General features: G+C 39.1%; 1 protein-coding gene across 2 annotated transcripts in view; it reads right to left on the bottom strand.

The window, feature by feature from the left end:
* The window catches only part of kirrel3b (kirre like nephrin family adhesion molecule 3b), a 208,461-nt gene that overhangs the window by 31,772 nt on the left and 160,115 nt on the right, over positions 1-16,574 (bottom strand). For both annotated transcript variants that reach the window (XM_060878681.1, XM_060878682.1), the window contains exons 4-5: positions 13,014-13,171; positions 7,015-7,165 (exon numbers count right to left, since the gene is read on the bottom strand). In XM_060878681.1, the coding sequence (XP_060734664.1) occupies positions 7,015-7,165; positions 13,014-13,171 (309 nt within the window). The remainder of the gene's footprint in view (positions 1-7,014; positions 7,166-13,013; positions 13,172-16,574) is intronic.

Raw genomic sequence — 16,574 nt, 5'->3', positions numbered from 1 at the left:
CTTGAATTGAATTGAATTGAATAGAATATGAAGGGTTTGTCTGCTGTCCTGAACACATCTCAGCACAGGAGTTTATACTGTTCTGGCAACCCTCAACAGCACAAAACGGTGGTTACATAAGCTGTAATACGGCGCTCACTTAGTAAAGCTGGTTGTTTATATGAAACGTCACTGTGACTATTACTAAAATGACACTGGAATACAAATGTATCTCATATACTGTAGTTGTTTATTCTCTAGACTACAGTAGCTCGTGAAATTAAATTCAGGCTTTAAAAATGTTAACAGGACAGTAAGCACATAATGAATATTTAATGTGTAGCTACACATATTGGGATTAATTATACAGTAGTCTGATTTCCTGCTTATGTGTCGAGTATTAAAGGAAGAAACAACACTACAATCATTCTGATATAGAACTCGGCTTAAAAATAACAAGCTCATCAGTTACGCTCGTTAAGTAAATGTTGACTTTAGTTCTCATGCACCGTTTCTCATTTTCTTTCATTTCTTCAAACAATCTCTACTGAGCTATTCTGGTGTTTAAAATGGATCCAAAAAGACCAAATCCAAAAACAACACTTAAAAGATAATAAGTATACGCAATAAGTACCGTAAGTGTATTATTTGTATATACTGTATCATTTTAAAGTCACAGTTATGTAGGTACTTACTTGGAAATTGTCTGATTTATCCTCTAGATATTACAAACATTTTATATTAAGTAAAGTTTTAAAACGATTCTTGGGAGAGCTTTTTATTTTGAAAACCTGTATTGATCCGATACGAAACCTTTGTAATTGGGACAATCCAAATAACTGGAGTCAGGGTTAGGAACGAGCAAATCAGAGGGACGGCTCAGGTTGGCTGTTTTGGGGACAAGGTCAGAGAGACTAGATCGAGATGGTTTGGACATGTACAGAGGAGGGAGATGGTTATATTGGTAGAAGGATGTTGGAGATGGAGCTGCCAGGTAAGAGGTCAAGAAGAAGGACAAAGAGGAGGTAAATGGATGTGTTAAATGAGGATATGAACTTAATTGGTGCGAGAGTAGAGGACACTGAGGATAGAGTTAGGTGTAAACAGATGATTCGATGTAGCGACCCCTAACGGTAAAAGCCGAAAGAAGAAAAAGAAGAAGTAGAAGTTGATTTATATAGAACTTTAAATAAACAACTTTGCAAATAATAATAATAATAATAGACATTATAGATAATGCATCTTTACAAAAAAAAAAAACCCAAAAGAAACAAACTTAAAAGAGAACCCATTCTCTTCTAGGTAAATCCGCATGGTAGGATTATAAATCATCATTTTTATGTATAATATAAAGACAAACTACATTTGTTAAAAGGATGCTAACTATTGGGATTTTGTGAATACAGCCTTTGTCATTACACATGAAACCTTTATGATTAGATAAAACTTGAAATTGTTTTACTCAGAGTGTAAAAAGTCATAAATAGGCTCTTCTTTTATGTTTTCTCTAGTCCTGGTATCCATGTACGACATCCTTTTAATGATTTTGTTCCTTACTACCAGTGGTGAAAATGGTGAGAAATTGGAACCGGAGCCTAAGCGCAGTTCACTCGTATTCAGCCAAGAGATATCCAGTTCAAAAAGCAATTTCCACCTCATTTCTTTTCCCATGTTCTTCATATCTGTTCAAGAGTCAAGCGCCAAAATGCAACATTCTGTGTGAGTGGGAGTCTCTTAGAGACCACTGAACCAGAAAAGAGAAAGAATCCAAAAAAAAGAAGAATTCAAATCCAAATAAGGACAGGATTGTTATGCCGTTATAGACACTTGTGAACAGAGTGCATGTGTCAAGGGGTATCACTTCAAAATTTCAGTGCCACATGACCATCTTGGAGGAAAAGGAAAACAGTGATGAGGTGTTGGAGGATTACAAAAAAAAAAACAAAGGCAAAGAAAAGGAAAAAAAAAACAAAAAGTAACCTGGATCAGGTGCATGCCAATGCATTGTGTGTATTTGGATGTATTCCTGTCTCCATGTGCTTTGAGTCCAATTACAACAATATAATCTCTATTGGGCATGGTCTCGAGCAGTTGTGGAGAAGGAACAGGCACAGAGACTGGCATGACAAATAGAATCAAACTAGGACCAAACTGCTGAGTCCCGGATGAGCATTTTTGTGTATGTGTGTGTTCTTGTAGTTTATGTACCCTGAAGGTACACAGCTGGACAGGGGGAGCTCAGCTGCTATAGTCCCAGTTGAAATGTGTTCCAGGTGGCATCCTGAACCTCTTCTGCCACTGTCTGTGCAGGGCCTATGGCTCAGCACACACACACACACACACACACACACACACACCTGTGCCAGGTCCTTCCCTGCCAGTGCAAGATGGAATGCAAATTTCTAAACCCATGAGACATCCTGCTCCACCAGGCAGCCAAGCTGATCACACAGCGAGCCGCATGGTCACCAGACGGCTACCTGTGTAACGTTAGTATTGCCTAATTGGCCAAATTAAGCAGATATAGCTGCAAGTCAACCAGAGAAGCAGCCAAATTTGTGCTCGGGCTTCACCTGCACCAGGACAGTCTAACCTTCAATAACTTTTGATGTCTAAGTCAAAAAGGAAATGATCACTAAAGCAATATACTGTAGGAGTTCCCGACAAACCATCATTCACTGAACAGAGCTTTTTCTATTTTATTTGCAACTTTGTAACTCTGAGATCAGGTAAAAAAAAAGAGCTTCATCGGTGTCTGTCTTTGTTACTGTCTTCTCATGAGACAGGGTGAACATCTTAATGCTTTCTAGAAGACATCAATTTTGACAAAATGCTGGCTCGTGCTCTTAAACACTATGACAAGTGACCTCTTGATCTCCTCAAACATATGGAACTGAGAGATCCAGAGAAGGGTAACCGGGATACAAGGTCCATGTAGACACCATGCGAGAGCCTCTTTAGGCTGTCGTACTGTATATAGGGGTCCTTCAACTGAGTCTCCGTTGATGGACAGTGGCTTAATAAGATCGGTTTGTCACTTTGATGTATAAATGCATGAGATTGCTCTTTGGTTTAAGCCTCATGTGAGCGGCAGGCCATCAATATGCAGCGGTGCTAATTTCTCGCCTTCATCTGGAAAGTGCACAGAGGGGTCTGAAACACAGCCACCATCATGACAGATTCGACAACAACAGGGGAGCTGAATAGCAGCAAGAGAGGGAAAAAATAAATAAATTAAAAATGAGAAGATGACGACAGTGGTGCGCTGACAGCTTTTTGATCGGAAGTTCAAAGCAGAGAGCAGATGGCATATTGGAACAATCGGCCAACTTCTTGCAGGGAGGATGAGGCAGCTTGAATGGCTTCATCCTTTCTCTTAAAGCTCAATCTTCCTTCATACCGGGTCACAGTGCCCAACTGTTCCCCAGGAGGGCTGCACAGGGGTAAAAGAAGGTTTTAAAGAAGGGAGGATGCTAGTGCAGGCTGCAAAATACGAAGCTTAACCCTTCTTTGACCAAATATAAATCTCTGTCAAATAAAAGAAGAGCTCCAGTATGGAGGTTCTTTATTCTAGAAGACCATTACTATGATATATCAATACAACTCCACATGCAAAACAAATGTACATGAGTTTTTCTTTTTAACGCTGGGTAAAGATATATTCAGGATCTTGTGAATTTCCACATTAATTTATCTTCAACTGCTTAATCCTGGTGACAGTCTTGGTGGATTCAGAGCCCATCCCTTGGTGCTTGGTGAGAATACACCCAGGATGGGACACTAGTCAATCACATGCTGCCATGGATACATCTTGAGAGGCCTATTTAGTCATAGGGACAATTATGAACTTAGTTACAAGGTGTGCTGCTTTTACTGTATATGTTCAATCTATGACACTTGGGGTGCTGTAACATTATCACATAACTAAATAATTGCTAAATTTCATCATGTTAACATTTTTTTCTAGTGCATCTTTTTCTAGTGCTTCAATTATTAACAATGCAATTAGATAGGAGTTACTTATTTACTCATACATAAAATAAACACTCAATCCAGAATTCTACAGCAGGGAGGGACGTAACCTTTTACAATCCAATGCATCATTTGCTCTCCATAGTAAATTTCATATTTAGATGTTTATTTGATTAACCCTGGGTCAGAATTTGTGATGAGGGCTTATGGTAAGTAGACATGCAGGGATGCATCTAATTATCAAGGATTCAATAGTAATGAGAGTAAATAAGGCCATAAAATGCATTGGATTTGACAAGCCAAGCTGTAAAGCGAGTCGGTGGGTGAGTAATGTTTGTACTGTGCTCTACCAGACAGGAAGACATTTGTCTCCGAGAGAACTGAAGGTGAATTATCCCAGCCGGAGTAAAATCCAAAAATGCTTTTAATTACATTTGCTGCCAATTAGTTCACACTGACCAAAGAGTTCAATTAAGGAAAATCAAGAACCGGTCATTAGCAAGGACGAGAGACGTTTTTTTTTTTTTTTTGGGTCAAACAAATGTCACCCTCTCTAGTTATTTCACTCTACATAAATAAACTGTTAGACTGTTTCTGTTTTTTTTTTTTTTTAATACTAAATGTAAATTAGCGACAGGAAATCATTATCACCACCTTTGAAATAATGCACCCCGCTTATGCCAACAACATGCCTGATTATTCCTAGCAAACTAAGACAAGGTATTTTTCTACATTCTGTTTCCTGCTCTTTATCCGTCTACATTCATGAGGCCTTGCTTAAACTTTGCTCTTTCTCCTGAAAAGAATAACCAACATTTACTTGGCATTATCCATCAATCTTGCCAATGTCTAATATCTGAGGTAATTTCAGGGGCTAAAACAGCAGCTGTGCCCAATGATCTACATCATTACAAATGTGCTTCTTGACCTAAACAGGGAATATGACAAACTGAGCAAGCACTAGAACATGCCTACACTATAAACTTTTAGAATTTCCCAGTTGAGTTGTTATGATGATTCAGTAGCATCTTATTTAGGTCTTAAATAATAAATGAATAATAAATGCGCTCCCACTTCAAACACAGTAGACCGAACATCAGAGATGAATTTATCAATCCACAGTGTGTGAGAAATCATGTCCTTCATCTTGCTTTCATACTGTATCTTTTTCTTACATATGCAATGTACATACGGAATTTCTTGCTTGCTTCATTTTACTTGGAAATAATCTGCCATTGTGTGTATATAGGTATGAATACGTTTCCTGCCCTCTCTCTCCATATCTATTTTCAGAATGCATTCCCTTCATTATATGTACCAAATGGCCAAACCCCCAACGCCCCCTTGTGGCTTGAATGGTGTTTCTTTAGTGGTGCTTGCTTTCCTACAAACCATTCTCCATTCATATTCATCAAACACCTGTTTGTGCATAACAGCATCAAAGTCAGCAACGTATCACATTCATTCACATTCCTTGTTGCTTTGAATTGCAAGCCCACTTAAACCACCAGTTATTTGGTCATGTATAAATCTGAGTGGGTAAATGACTGCATGTAATGCTGAAAGCCTCATTATCCTCTTTGCATATGTGCCCTTTCACGCTCACCTTCCTCTCTCCTAGGGACACTCGTTCTAACTGCTTTGAAAATCTTTCAACAAGCTTTGGTCTGTGCTGTATATCTGAATACACTTCATCCCTCCACTGTCTCTCTGGCTCTCATTCTCCTCTCCTGCTTTGAGAGCAGACAGAAATCGACTGAAATTAGAAAGCGACAAGTCTTAGCAAACTGAAGGCCTGCTGCGGATGAATCAAAGTTCAATTACACTAAGTTTGATTTCTCACGTGGCTTAATTAAAAGAGGGACGGGAAGTGGGAAGTGGGAGGTGGACAGCAGTGAAGTGCTGTGGTGTCTCAACATATCCATAAAGCATGATGATGGATGGAGATGATTTGTTTAGAACTGGGATTAGAACAGTTTGTAGCTGGTGTATTTGTCTGTCATTGATTGTTGTTTGAATGACAAAGACGGCTATTATCAATATCGACTCTGATTTGATAAGAAATTAAAACAAAAAATTTCTATTCTATTTTTTTTTCTGACAGATTCAGATGATCATTCATGAACTTATCAAATGCTGCTCGTCAAAGTGCACAACAAAAGAATTTTGCTAAAAAAAAAAAACGACGACTGCTACATGTTCTTTTGGAGTCCATCTTATGGATTGAGCAAAAAAAAAAAAAAAAAATACAAAAAAAAAGAATGGAGCTGTCAACAGTAATGGATCTCTAAATAGCATTTTCTGCTTTATTAGTCATAGCTAATAGTGCTGAAGAAGGGTGGGATTGATGAAATATGGTGATGCTTTTGTATGCTCTGATAATTCTGAGAAATAGTGCTTGATAAAAAAAAAATCTCTGACAATTGCACTAGGTTTGTGCATGCTGGGTGCCTTCTGCCTGGCACAAGTGGAAATCTGGAAGGAGGAGGGGTTGACAGAGATAAAACGAGAATAAAAGATCGTAGTGAAATTTAAACAAAGTCAAAATGTTCCATTCATTATATTGAAAAAAAAAAAAAAACAAGGTTTGCCTACTGATGATGCAAAAGTCATCGACTGATAGTTTCAGATAATAAATCTTAATGATGCAGGGATGCAATGTGAATGCTGACAACCAGTTTAAATCCATGTACAGTTCATTAGCATTGCAGCAAACACAGGACGTTCCTGTTCGAGTTACCTTGCCTGTGTGTGTGTTAGGAATTGAAAGAGGTATAAATTAGAAGAATGTGAGATTTCTTGGTACAGAAATAGATGAGAACAGAAAGTCAGGAAAAAATAAAGAGGGGGGAAAAAAGAGAGAGGTTTTCTGTATCAGGTTGTAGCAGGTGCCTCCTGTGTATATGGATGCACCCTGCCTCTGTGTGCTATGTGTCCAATTAGAGTAACATAATCTCTATTGGCTGGGCTCTCAAGCCGAAGCAGAAAGAACTGGGACAGATATCTGAAGAAAGAAAGAGAAAGAAAGAGAGAGAAAGAGAGAGAATGAAAGCGTGTACTCACGCTGGATGTCAATAGTGACGCTGCTCTCTTTTCCATTAGGGACAGCTTTGTTTGACGCACGGCAGATGATCGTCTGTCCTGACTCGATGTTGGACGGTGAAATGTATAGAGTGCTGACTGTACTCTCCTTCCTGCCATCACGAAGAAGTGTCTACAAAGAACAAAGCAAAAGAAACATGAGCAGTGGGGCAAGGTAAATGAAAGAAAAGGCATAGCAAAGCTAGGCTGTCAACTGAGCTTGCAAAGGGTCAAAGAACACACAAACACCATCAGTCAAAGACAGTCTCGATTCCTGGGCATGGAGCAGAACATTTCACCTACTAGATGCTCTGCAAACAACAGAAACCCCCACTGCACTCCCTGTTTGTGGTCTTTCCATAACAGGGGCAGATTGATTTGTAAAAAAAATAAGACAAGACAGTGTGTTTGGAGGCCATTTTTTCTGAGAAGTTGTTGTACGGAGCATGGCTTGTCATGCACCACAAAGGAAATCAATCTCGATTTACTCTGCTGGTACACCAAGCTCGGCCGCACTCGGTGCTTTGTTTAGTAGCATCTGGAAGGACTCTACAGAATCTACTTGTTCTACTGGAAAGAAGTGGCTTCAAACGAAAGGAAGGTTAGCAACATAAACAGAAAGAACAAGACACTGGGTGCAGAATAGGCAAAAAAGATTCGCCTAGCGGAACAAATTGGCAGTGCCATAAAGATCTGGGCAAACTGCTGAAAGACAATATCCCCCAGACAGACCTGCATGCACCGCAATACCCACTGCACTGGAAAGATTCCCTTTACTTTTCTATTCCTAAAAAAACTCTTCCTATTAAAAGCTCACTGGCCTGTGCTATACATCTTAACTCTTGTCGTCAATTCCTGCCAAAAGCCTCGACTTGTGTGGGAGTTGCTTTAAGAGCCAATCTGTAGCTCACACTTTCTAAAAAGCGAGAAACCTCCTCCCTCATCTCACACTCTAGAAGAAAAGTCCTGGAATAATGGACCAGAGCAATAGTTACATGCTAATAATTAGCATGTTCAGACTATTGACAGTGAGCTTGCTAATAGTAGCAATTACTGCCTTGCTATTTCATAGCTGCTTTTTTATTAAAAGAAAGAAATAATAAAGATCAGAATGAAAGCTGGTGTTTGCCAGCCCACTCAGAGGGAATTGGGGTGTGGATGGAAGTGTCAAAGGATAAAATAAAGCACTTTTGCCTCCCTTCTCTGAAAAGTGTGAAATAGTTCAACTAAAAATTGTACAGCAAAGAAAAAACTAACATTCTCTCAGATTGTGCACAATTATATAACATGGTCTCACTTGCACACATTCAAGGCAAATCCAATCATTTATTCATCTTTAGTAAGAACTTACCTTGGTCCTAGTCAGGATAAAGGTCAACACACCTAGGGGTGTTATTTAGAGTTACCAATCCAACTACTGGTATGTGAAGGTGGGAGGAAACCCAATCAAAGATGAGAAGAATTCCACACAGCAACCTGAGCTCAGGATTGAACCTGGCACCCTGGAGCTGTGACTCTTACCCACTGTGCTTGGGTATTCACTCAACTCATTTCTAAATAGTTGCAGAAGTGGAATAACACAATGGATGACACATTTGGCACAATGGATAACATTACTGCCTCACAGTGCCTGGTTCTTTAGTTCAAACCTGAGCTTGGGTTACTGTCTGCAGGTTACTTCTCCTGGTGTCTGAGTTGGTCATCTTCAGGGTCTCTGGCTTCCGCCTACCATCCAAAAACATGGAATTTGTCAATGACTCCAAATTGCTAGGTGTGATCGAGTGTGGTGGCTGGTATCATATCTACGGTGTATTTCCACACCCTATGTTTTGAAGTCCAGATCTATTTTTGACCCTGGCGTAAAAATTGTGCCCTGGTATAAAACTGCTACTAAGGTTGGCGTTAGACTTGGGGTTATTGTTATCATTCATTCATTCATTTTCTACCGCTTATCCAAACTATGCTCAGGTCACGGGGAGCCTGTGCCTCAGGCATCATAGGGCATCAAGGCAGGATACACCCTGGACGGAGTGCCAACCCATCGCAGGGGGCACACACACTCTCATTCACTCACACACTCACAAACTACGGACAATTTTCCAGAGATGCCAATCAACCTACCATGCATGTCTTTGGACCGGGGGAGGAAACCGGAGTACCCGGAGGAAACCCCTGAGGCACGGGGAGAACATACAAACTCCACACACAAAAGGCGGAGGCAGGAATCGAACCCCCAATCCTGGAGGTGTGAGGCAAACATGCTCACACACCTCCAGGAGATTTTTTTTTTCTTAAAAAATCTCCAATACCATCCAACCACATTACCTGCACGGTCGAATGTGTCCATATCTTACCCAAATGAAAACATTTTTAGATGTCAGAAATAAACAGAATCTAAAACCCCAAACATAACCGTTAAATTTAATCCTGAACTAAAGCAGAAGAAAGAACCTAGAATCTCCACTGACTACATAATTTATTCTTAGACTATACTTAGTCTGGCCTAGAGCCGCTCCTGCTTAGCCTAAATCGTGTTTGCCACTTCCAGTAGCTGAGCGATGTGAGTCAGATGGAGACAGTAAAGCCGATGCTGAGCCTCACGGCACTCTGAGCCCCTGCAGTGAGCTGCATGCTGTCAGTGAATAGACGTGCTGATAAAATATGCTTCATGACACAGTTGGTGCTGCTTCTCTCATGGCCCATGGCCTGTCTGAAGCTATTAACATCGCATGGACACAGAAATGGAACGGGTCTCAATGCTTAGCCTTTGCTTGGCCGAGAATAGCTCCCAATTACAAACTAATCATTTCTCATATAACAGCCTAGAAGCTTGTCAGGAGAATAACTTTTTTTTTCAATGAAAGAAGCAGGGGGTAAAGTGGAATGATGAGCAAGAAAAAGGAGAAATCCTAATCCACTTTACACCTGTCAAGAGAAGCTGGTTTGTTACAATATAATTAAGAACGTAAAGCGCATTGACTTCCAGTTTTATTCTATGCTTATTCTCAAGATGATAAAGGTCAAGACTCAGCTGACATTTTATCTTCTTTTAGTGCTGTATTTCAGATTTGTGAGCATACATATTTCTTTGCTTTCCTTTCTGAAGTTAATTAACAGACTGAATGAGTCAGACTTACGTGGCTAAAATTAAAACTGATATCTAAAAGATGGAAAAAATGGAATGGTGAATAGATGTCAAAGGGCTGCCTGTAGAGTTAATGATTTTTCTTTTGTTTACATTCTGCTGCCAATCTAACAATTCTTTGATACAAAAAAAAACCCCAAAAAAAACACGAACTTGAAGATTTGAGGTTCTGCAGAATATTAACAACTATTAAAGCACTAGGTTGTAATTACGTTGTTTTCTTTATTCATTAAAAGAAAGTTGTGTTTTTGTCTCAATACTGGGGTCAGGAGCTATTCTCTGATTAGCTAATTTAATCCCTGCACCTCAGGTTCTGATTAATTTTTGCCATTTTATAGCCCAGTTAATTAAATGTCTCTTTGCTTTTCCAATCTCCCAATTTTAATTCAGTGGCGGAATGCCAGTAAGGGATGGTAATAAGCTTGACAATGGAAAGGGATGGACTGATGTTTCTAGCTTTAATAGAAGAGGTCAGATGTGCTAAATATAGCTGCACTTATACTGTCCCTCTAATAATCAAACCTTCCACAATTCTCTGCTTGACCTCTGTGTCATGAAAAATTCATTCGGAGTGCTAATAAAGTTCATTAGCCTGGCAACAGTTTTCCCTTTCCAAAGACCGTCTCATGGTGAAGGTTATGATGAAAGCCTTGCCTCTAATTATATTAGTGGTTTTGTGGAAATAAAGGGTGAGAGAATTAATGAAATTTGAGAGGCAGGTAAAAAAGAAAGGGCTTTGATGGCATGTGGGTGGATACAAGAACAGAAAGGAACACAAAATGAAATTACCCCGAGGTACAGGAAGAAAAAAAAAAACATGCCCTCAAAAAAAGGAAAGCTGGCCTATAATCAGGGAAGACTTATCATATCAGAACCTAGACCATCTAATCTTACTACAAAACCAATAAACCGATCTTACCCATTATACCCTGAAACATAGTACCTGATAATTCAAGATTGATTATATCTCCTATAATATGTTCCAGGAGAGTTTACAGCTCCTATAGGTATCATATGACTGATAATGCCTCCTATAATAGCTATAAAGCTTGTTATAGTTTTGAGATTAGCATTAGCCAGGGATGTTTGCTATGTTTGATAGACACTGAGTTTTGTACTACAAAGCTCATTTGGCGTGCTGCTCACACTAAAGCCTCTAATCTTGAAAACATCTCTTTGCTAATGTGGAACTACTCTCCTGTGTTCACGACAGAACTACAAGCACCAGACTTATTGCAGCTTATTTGCTGATCTCCTGTACTTCAATTAGCACTCATACCCAATCCCTTCAGCTATTCAGAGAGTGAGGGGAAAAGCGAGAGAGGAGCATGAGGGATCACCAAACATTCATGGAAAGGCTTTTTAAAGCACAAGTGTCAGAAATGTAATCCCTAACAACACACACACACACACACACCACACACACATGCTCAGTGTAGATCACATGCATTTAAGGATGTCAAATGCGCATACATGTGCTATAACACCACGGGTTTTGATAGCCAGTTAGCTATCAGGATTTATGCTGCAGGATTTCTAAAATTATTATTAGAGACACAGCTATGGGCTCAAAGACATTCCCAGTCTGCAGACAGACACAACTCTATTATCCTCCATATTAGCCTCCATTACTCAGACTAAGCATTCACATCTTAATTGAGTGCATTGCTTTTTAATGTTATGAAGAGAGATATTAGGAGTTTGGACGGCTTCCATCCGTCATCACGCAGAAGGTCTCTCTATACCAGCACTGCTGCCAGGCACAGGAAGCCATCTGATTAGCGACACCACCGCTAACGACCGCATGCAGCTGCATGATGGGTAAACTGCCACTTCTTCGTCCTAGCCAGATCGATGCCATTTATCTCCCATCCAGAAAAAAAGCCAATAATAGGATGAGAGGGAGGCCCTAAAGGGTGGGCTTGCATTGCTCATTTATATGGAAATGGCAAGGAGGTGGTGATTAGAGGCTGGAGGGCATAGATCTCTACCTGAATTTTTTTCTGGGTCAGAAATGGGGTGCTGAATGGCAGGAAATATCATGATGTTGGTATAATTTGCTGTCGGCAATGTGCAGGTCTTAGAGAGCTGTGACTGGCTGGACTGGCCTGGATACAAAGCATGCACACTTATTTATTATGTGACAGCCTGTGAAACCCCTTCAACTTTTTAACGAAATATATTTTCTACAAACTACATACTTTTCTGGCTGATACAGTCAGGAAAGGTTTAAAAGTAATCAAAAGAAACCAATTTCAATTATGGTTCCTAAATATCTATAGTCCTTTTTAGATGAAACCTGCATTTTAGTCATTTCTGGCTGTCTTCCAGAATTCAGCAACAGTGACAACTGACACCTTTTCCCAGACTGCTACACATATAAAAACCCTATTTTATAATATAGATCTTGGACAACTCCAGGTGGTAGAAATATTTTAAGTGGTGGTACAGCTGAATAGATCTAAATTCTGGTAGAAGACAAGTGCTTGGCTATATCTGCCCATCTGTTTGTTTTGTTGACACATTTAGCAGCTGTGAGCTGGATTTCCTGGGATTTCTCTCCAATCGCACGAAGCTAAGGGTTATATTGAAGGTTAACAGATGGCGTGAGTGATCACGGACGTGGTGCAAGAGGCCATTTGACAGAAAGCTTTAGTTAAAAACCTCGAAAGGAAATAAACACAAGCAGCAAGAAGTGTTTCGAAGAAATAAAAATACATATTATCGGGCAGATGATTGATGGCATTCAATTTCTTGAATGTTCCTAGTCATAGTGTGAATTCAAGGTGTGATATCTTGACCAGAGTGTCCTGGACAGAGCTAAATCTGTACTCACCTTAGAGTACATGGCTCCGTTTAGCACCTCCCCGTTTCGAATCCAGATGATGGACGCGACAGGCTTGGCATTGTCAGCGTGACACGTCAGGTTGAGTGGGTCCCCAGCTCTCAAACTCACCACAGGGCCCCCATCAATAACTGGGTTATCTGGTGGAACTGCAGAATGAAAAAAAAAAGAAGATCACGTATGTCAGTGAGTGGCAGAGCTCTGGCGGATATCCATCTGCTCAATTGAACTCACGTCAACAGTGTTCTATATGGATCCCTACAGCAAGCTACTCATGTTATATATATATATATATATATATATATATAGAGAGAGAGAGAGAGAGAGAGAGAGAGAGAGAGAGAGCTTGGCATGCTACCAAGAAACAAGTTCAAAGTCTTGAAGTTCTTCTTTTGGTGGAAAATGTGATTGTTGTGCTTATGCTGGAGATTCCTTTCTTAAATGTTAAATAAACTTAAATACAAAAAAAGTAATTGATTATTATTATTGTTATTCTCACTCACTCACTCATTTTCTATCGCTTATCCGAACTACCTCGGGTCACGGGGAGCCTGTGCCTATCTCAGGCATCATCGGGCATCAAGGCAGGATACACCCTGGACAGAGTGCCAACCCATCGCAGGGCACACACACACACACACACACTCTCATTCACTCACACAATCACACACTACGGACAATTTTCCAGAGATGCCAATCAACCTACCATGCATGTCTTTGGACCGGGGGAGGAAACCGGAGTACCCGGAGGAAACCCCCGAGGCACGGGGAGAACATGCAAACTCCACACACACAAGGTGGAGGCGGGAATCGAACCCCCAACCCTGGAGGTGTGAGGCGAACGTGCTAACCACTAAGCCACCGTGCCCCCTTATTATTATTATTATTATTATTATTATTATTATTATTATTATTATTATTATTACTAGTAGTAGTAGTAGTAGTAGTAGTAGTAGTAGTATAAGTAGTAGTATTGGGTTTACTCTATATGGAGAATCCCTGGGAATTAGTTGTTACTATATAAACGCTCATTAATATAAGCCTGTAATTTGCAACTATTTGTCCTACTTTTTACAGACAAATATAGAAATTTTGCTGGTATAGAAAATAAATGAATACCTTCAGACCCATCAGATTCAAGAAGTCTAAAGTACTTAAGTATTTAAGTGGTTTTGATACAACGGTACTGTAAGTAACACAGAATGAATCATAATCATCACTTACAATATCAAGTCAAAAATTAAAGTCTCTAAATTTATGTTTTCTATGGCAACAATGAAAAAATATGCAATTGGAAGATATTTACATCTACAACTTATACAGATCCAACCATTTTGATGACATAATTGTGCACCTCAGCTTCTCGTCATATCTTCTGTCCAATCAAATGCTCTCTAGAATCTCAACATCATAAATATCACTTTGCTGAAGTTGCTACTGTTGAGTCGAAAGAAATCCTATCAGCAAAGATGGGTCGTAAATGTGTCTTTGGCTGTGCAAACTCTTTGAACTCTTTTCTTCTGCATTTTAATCAAGAAAGTTAAAAAGGAAATTCATTCACTTTGAATAGTTGAAGAAGTGAATCCAGTGCATCATTAGTGCTTAGGCTTTATGAGACATGAACAATATCATCTAGGGGAAATGTTTTATCAACACTGCCCTCTAAAAAAAGGAAATAATAATAATATATTTTTTAGATGTAATAATGGTTCTTAGCTTCAAGCACGAATGGTATCATTTGTAATGGGGAAATATATTTTTGTAGGGTTTACATACTGTAGACTCTTTAAGTGTTTCCACTGAGTCTGTGCAAGTTAGTTTTATAGATTGAAGCTTTTTATCTAAGAGTGTGTTGCTGGCAGCAAGTAATGCTAATCTATTTTCGGTGTATTAGTGAAGAAAGCTATAATTTAATTGAGGAATATATTCCCAAAATTGTATTCAAGTTTAAATTCTAAATTATATGTGATGGAGTAAATCATTTTTAGTCACAAAATCTCAACGGTCCACTTGTGTAGAAACCAGATTTTTGGTCAAAAACTCTATGCTGTTTTGGGCTGTTATTTCAATTTTTCAGAGGAAATAAATTCTCAGATTTCATACTCTGTCAATAATATTGTGGGAGCGAAACAATAAATATGGATTGGAAGCTCTCAAAGATAGGATGATGAGTTTATCTGTGGAAACTGATGAACTCACTCACTCTCTCTCTCTCCGTTTCGCTTCCCTCTTTTCTCATAAGTGATCTCATAAGTATCCTTTCTCCCAATACGGACAAATCAGTAATAGTGTTTTCCTTTGCAGAAAGCTAGCACCGCTATAAGATTTGCAATATGTATTATTCAGAATAAACAGATACTGTTCTGGTACAGAAACTGGTATAAATACAGATATAAATTTGTTTATTTTAAAGAAAGTCTGGTGTTCACAAGGCATCTGAGAAAAAAAGTAAGATTCTGTGGAAAAACCTGAAACTTCATATGAGCCATATAATCATATGCATCATATATGAAACTTGTAAAACAAAGAAAGATGCATTTCAATATAACTAATAAATTTGTCAGAAAATATGAGGTACTGTAAGGTACAAACAAAAGCAACAACAGGGTAAGTCAGAGCCAGAATTCATGCTGACGGTGAGGGTATTTCTACCTCTATGCTATTTCTAGCGCTCCTAGAGTTCATGCAGTTTAAAATTTAAACTTAATTAAAATCTGGAAACAGAAATGATCATTGGAAGTGCTATACAAATACAGATAGAAAAACTGTTTACTCATACATACAGAACTAGGAATATCATGTGTATCATATATAGTATTAGTATAAAGCTATGTGTATTAGTATAAAGCTACAGTAAGCGATATGTGCTCTTGGGTCATGGTGACTTAACATAAGAGCACAATTCACATACATATATTTCTTCTCGTTACTAAAGGTAATAACTCGTGGCATAAGTATATCACATAAAACATTTGAGTCATACATTTCAATAAGTAAGCAGGTGAACGGAAATACCGTTGCTAAGAAAACATCTGTGATCTGATATTACTAAAAAAAAAATAGCAACGCAAAGCTGCCATGCTGAGGCCTGAGTGCATGTGAACTTAATGAGAGCAGGTGTTATTTGTATATACGATTAGATAGATGCAACATTGAATGAAATGCAGCAGAGTGTGTAGTAGTAGCGAAGGGTGGAAGAAAGTGAAAGGAGTTTGACGGGTCGGAAAAGGAAACCAGCAGGAGAGAGGAGGCGTATGAGTGTTGTTAAGACTTACAGACTTAACAAGTTATTGAATGGCACTAATTACATACTCTCTCTTTCATTGAGACACTCCCACGTGGCCTGCACATGTATACACACTCACACACACACACCCATACACACCCACTCTGATGCTGTACCCATTAAAAAGCCTATATGGAGCAGAAGGAAATCCAGATGCAAAATGCAGGTGGAAAAAGAGAGACAGAGAAAGAGAGATGGTTCTTAATGGGACATAATATACACTGTTGATTCGTTGAATTAAAGAGTGCGCCCAACCAACACAATCT

The sequence above is a fragment of the Tachysurus vachellii genome, chromosome 9, assembly GCF_030014155.1.
Source record: "Tachysurus vachellii isolate PV-2020 chromosome 9, HZAU_Pvac_v1, whole genome shotgun sequence".
NCBI lineage: Eukaryota > Metazoa > Chordata > Actinopteri > Siluriformes > Bagridae > Tachysurus > Tachysurus vachellii.
The sequence above is the reverse complement of the archived record's forward strand: the minus strand, read 5'-3'. Positions and strand labels throughout refer to the sequence as shown.